The sequence below is a fragment of the Montipora foliosa genome, chromosome 14, assembly GCF_036669935.1.
Source record: "Montipora foliosa isolate CH-2021 chromosome 14, ASM3666993v2, whole genome shotgun sequence".
In the NCBI taxonomy this organism is placed as follows: domain Eukaryota; kingdom Metazoa; phylum Cnidaria; class Anthozoa; order Scleractinia; family Acroporidae; genus Montipora; species Montipora foliosa.
The window spans coordinates 24,699,870-24,704,716 of NC_090882.1; the positions used below are offsets into that span (position 1 = coordinate 24,699,870).

Here is a 4,847-nt window from a genome sequence, read left to right on the forward strand (position 1 = left end):
CATCCATGCCTTATCCCAGGGAGAGGGCCAAGGCAAAAGAGCTTGAGCTGCCTTTAAACCATCCAAATACATGTAGCACATGTTATCATAAGATACAAATATTTTATCCCAGTTGAGAGGATTAATGCACTTTAAAATGGTGAAGAGCCAGGATAACACAATTATGAAAACTTGAGATGGACTTTCAGACCTATGAGAAACAAGAAAAAAACATTGATCCCACAATATAATTAATTACCATCGACTCCCAACCCCCTTCACACGTTGATCTAGTGTTATTACGTAGAAAACGTAACCTTGGAGCACACAGTACATGTCAGTGATTAAACAGCATCATTGCCCTAGAGTATAGCCGTCAAACCACACCAAAGCAGTGATATATGTGGCACTTAGACAATACCCTGTCACTTAGATAATAACCAGGTTCAGTTCACCCATGAATTGGTCATACTGGGTACTCCTATAAATTTTGCATAAATAGTTTCTTATGAACAATAGTATGGCCTATGTGCATAAAAATACACCATTAATTTTCCATTCTACTTGTATTTTCAGATGGCCATAAATATTTTCTTTGAAACTGCAGTTCGTAGCTACAAGTTGGATACTTCCAATATAAGTTTTCTACCTTGCCATACTTACTTGAAAAGAGGACTCCATTTGTCTATGATACCACCTCCCCTGACAATGAATAGATGACCTCTGGACCACTTCTGAAGCCTTTGCTTTCCTCCTGTCTCTTTGCTGCATGAGGTTGGCTGAGGCTCCAGACAGTCCTGGAGAAGTGCTGTAAGTGCACCATGTTCTCTCTCTATGAACCTTGCATTTCCTGAGTAACCAATAATTCAAAATTGCAATTAGGAAAAACACTTCATGTGTTAATAAATCCAACATAGTGGGGCTGCACTTTACCTTGAGCCTCAACAAAACTGTTCCCAACATCCGAGGTAGGACCATTTCCCAAGGAAGAGAGACCTTTTTCAACTTTTGACACTTCTTTGTCAAGAATTTCTTCAGATGAAGGATCACTGTCATCGCCTGTTAAAATTACATAAAATTACATCGCCTGTTAAAGTTACATAAAACACACCTAGTGCCCAGAAAAAAGCTTGTATTTCTCAAATTATCACAGTGACAGTACCTGTATTCTCACGCTGAATACCACAGTATTTTAAAAATCCATGAATGTCAGTGGGCACATCAGGATACTTTTCATTTAAAAACTTCATGTGTTCAACACAGAAAGCTTTCCCAGATTGTGGGGAATTGGTGCACACATCTGGATAGTTTTTCAGAGAAGACCACGTATGACATTCTGACAGAGAAGGAAAAAACAGTGGAATTGATCTTGTATGGTAATATAAATTGTTAATGATAGTGCCAGTTGGCAAAAGAGCATGACTTTAATTTCCATTTTTGCCCAGCAAATGAGTAAATACTCTTTGAATTAACTTTACCTTTTAAGCCACTGAGAAAACTCATTTTTATTATAAAATAATTTGGGGGTTTAAATTATACCAACAAAAGAACAATGAAAAAGGGCAAACTGACATAATTGATTTTCATTAGATGTAGTTTCTTTTTTGTCAAAACATGATTTCCATACAATTATCAACAATTGGCAGCATCTTAACCAGTTTGGACAACACACAGTAAATGCTTGAGTCGTATAGTTTATTTGTATGCAAAAACCATGTTCGGGGATATTTCAACCAAAAGGTACAGTATTCACTACGTACAGCTGTAGTACGAAGTACGATATGATTATAAAAAGGGTAGTTGTCACCACAACTTAAAGCTACATGTACATGCAAAATTTCCCTCTAAGAAATTTTCTTCTTCAGAAAACCCTACCATAACTGATGCTCACACCATACCTTCCTACGCATCATACAATGAGCAAACATAAGCTTCCACTGTCCATCAACAACCCAGAGTTTCCCACAGCCTATTGTGTTGAAAGAATGCACATGACTGTCACAGTGTCAAGATTAACATGGCATGAGTGACTTTGCCTCAAAGTGAATTTTATGCATGAAATTCAACTAACAAGTTAGTGAAAGTCCTACATTCACCAAGTTTAGGAACCAAGTAGGACAAGTAATGAATTTCAAAGCAGTAATTAATAGAGATAACATATTGAGAAACTTGCACACACAGCAAAAGGCACTTTTATTATTATTAATTTATTATAAAATATTGATGTCATTTTAATATTATTATAATTTAGTATGATCATCATCATTGTGGTGGGTACACACAAGGGTACAAGTCTCTGCAACTAGTCCCTGTGACCAAGTCCTTTCATGTGAAATACAGTACACTGTTACATTTTTGTATGTAGGGGGGACCAGATTTTGGTCCATGCAACTAGGCCCACAAAATTATCAAATGGTTTAAACCCCTGGGAACAGACCTCTGACTTATTCCCTCTATACATGTGCATGTACGTGTGAATAGTTAGAGGGACAAGTTTCTGTGACCAAATAAAAAATGAACCACATAGACACATTTATAAACTGTTTTCTGAGGAGAATGCGTGACTTGTGGATTTTTGCGATAAGTCACTTGTTTAAGAACGACATTTTCCATCATTTTTTACAGCTGGACTTGGGAATGAATAATTGCTTATTGATAACAAATTAGTAATTCTTTGGTCACAGAGTAAATTAATTTGATTTCTAACCCATTTGAGACTGTTTCTATGCTATGATTCACAAAATTAATTTGTGGTTTAATGGCCTGAAACTATTGTCTTGCTTTTTTGTTTTGTCTGAATCTTTTCAAATGGATTTGTCCCCTCCGTTCATCCCACTGTGTAAACTTTGCAAAACTAGTTCCTGCAACTAGTCCTCTTGTGTGGGCCAAACTTTATCAGTTATTAGAAACTAACTTGTGTGCATATACATACATGTAGAGTGCTTTTCAGTTGAATGTCGAAAGTAATGAGTGAATTACTTTGGTTTTGCATCTACTTCAGTCAATGATTGGTTCAAAGTTCTCGCGCAACTTTTTTACTATCAGAATGAAATCAAAACCAATCATGGCTTGTGCGTGCACATTTTGCAGCCTTTGGTATCAGCTAAGTGTAATTAAACTGTACTTCAAGTTTTAATTGGTTTACTGGACTGTCACTGTCCTTTTTGATGAGCCAAGTTATTATTTTGGTTTTCGTTTTATGGCACTCATTTGAAAACTGCTCTAAAACTATCATGATTCTCATTCGAATTAAGGCAAAGCAAAAGTGAAAAAAACTCAATGTTCCATATAATACAGGGCACAGCTTGCCTTACCTCGCTTCTTGCACTCAGGAGAACAGTCATCTGATGAATGGCTATACACAGATTTTGCACGAACACTGTTAATCTCTTGCATAACCTTCTCCCGATCAGCATTCAATTTCATCAATCCAAAGAAGTCAAGCCTACCAAGGTCCCTCAACTCTGTCTCTAACTCTCCATTCCAAAATACAGAGCTACACTGTTTTTCCCCATAGCCTAAGATCATAATTTATTATAATTATATAGGAGTAAGCATCCTTTAGTTCATGAATTATTACTAGCATTTTAATCAAAATGACCTTGTTATCATAATGATTTAGACCTTGCTAAGATCTCCTGCCATTATGTTTTATTAGCAGATAATTAATCATAGAGAAATTATTACAAATATAACATAATGGAAAAATAAATAAAATCATGGCTGTAAGGTTAATACGAATTAAATGCACAATAACGTGGGAAACCTCCAAAAGAATCACAAAGATAGGAATTGGAAAAGATCTTTTGATGAAAGTGGGACTAACATAAATCTAAGTCAGCTGTCACCCATGAAAACCAATTTTGTAGTTATAACAACTGGTGCTTAATAATTCAAGTTTTACCTTCATCTCCTTCCAGCAGTTTGAATGCTTCATTAAACGCTGTTGCAAACCCAGAAAAGCTCACCCAACTGTGGTTTCTACAAGGTTTAGGATAACAAAATTACATACTTAAAAAACACAAGATTGAACTACAAATTAATTGATAGAGTGTAATTAAGAAGTCAAAACTTGAAACAAGCTGTCGTCTTTCTTCTGACAAAGAATCCTTTTATGGCTCAGTAGGCACATGCACAGCAGCGTTCAGAAGACTACAGTCGTTAAAAGTTAGTGCATAACTTCAATGTCTCTTTCGCCAATAACAATAACTTTCATCAAAGCACTTACGCCAAAGCGCATCCGATCGCACAATTCACAAAAGGACGCACAAAATTCATAAAACGAAACATAAATCAAGACGTTTATTAGAAATTCCTGCATAAATACGCCATTTTTAAGATGATTTATCTTAGAAAAAGGCTAAAAAACCTGTCACCTTCGATTTCGTAAACATTCGAAGTTCAAGGCTTTATTTTCATGTCGGGGACCTGGTACGAGTCTCCTTCTATTGGTGCAACACAAACACGCCATTATATACACACCACTGAAATGACACAGTTGCCTTCTCTTATAGAAGAGATTTGTGAAAAATAAGCGAAGTTGTACGTTTTTCGGCAAAATGTAGTTTCTTTCGTTGGAAACTGATAAAAACTTACTCATGGATAAGTTTGTTGTGAAAACGCTCGCTTCTTCTTCGACGAAGACGGAAGTTCCCACATTCCGCCCAATCTGACAGCTCACGATCGAGCAAGAAAGTACTTCACAGGTACGCTCCACGTGGACGATGGACTGATGTTTTTCTCGTCGTGCAATATTAGGGCCTTTTATACGAGAGAAAAGCCGCCGCTTACTCTGGCCACGGTGTACAAAATACGCAAAAGGAACTATTTATACGAATATATATTCCCAGGTCAATATAAGCCGCGGC

The 4,847-nt window shown here is 36.6% G+C and overlaps 1 protein-coding gene across 2 annotated transcripts in view; it reads right to left on the minus strand.

Annotated features, from left to right (window-relative positions):
• Positions 1 to 4,367, minus strand: part of LOC137985194 (uncharacterized) — a 6,233-nt gene extending 1,866 nt beyond the window's left edge. Inside the window, exons 1-8 of one of the 2 annotated variants that reach the window (XM_068832718.1) lie at positions 4,208 to 4,366; positions 3,884 to 3,960; positions 3,294 to 3,497; positions 1,878 to 1,948; positions 1,142 to 1,315; positions 913 to 1,038; positions 643 to 829; positions 1 to 190 (exon numbers count right to left, since the gene is read on the minus strand). The exon at positions 1 to 190 is cut by the window's left edge and continues 516 nt beyond it. In XM_068832718.1, coding sequence (XP_068688819.1) covers positions 1 to 190; positions 643 to 829; positions 913 to 1,038; positions 1,142 to 1,229 — 591 coding nt within the window. In that variant the 5' untranslated portion in view covers positions 1,230 to 1,315; positions 1,878 to 1,948; positions 3,294 to 3,497; positions 3,884 to 3,960; positions 4,208 to 4,366. Of the gene's footprint in view, positions 191 to 642; positions 830 to 912; positions 1,039 to 1,141; positions 1,316 to 1,877; positions 1,949 to 3,293; positions 3,498 to 3,883; positions 3,961 to 4,207 lie in introns of both variants that reach the window. The other variant, XM_068832717.1, reaches the window with a different exon arrangement.
• Positions 4,368 to 4,847: the final 480 nt, after the last annotated feature.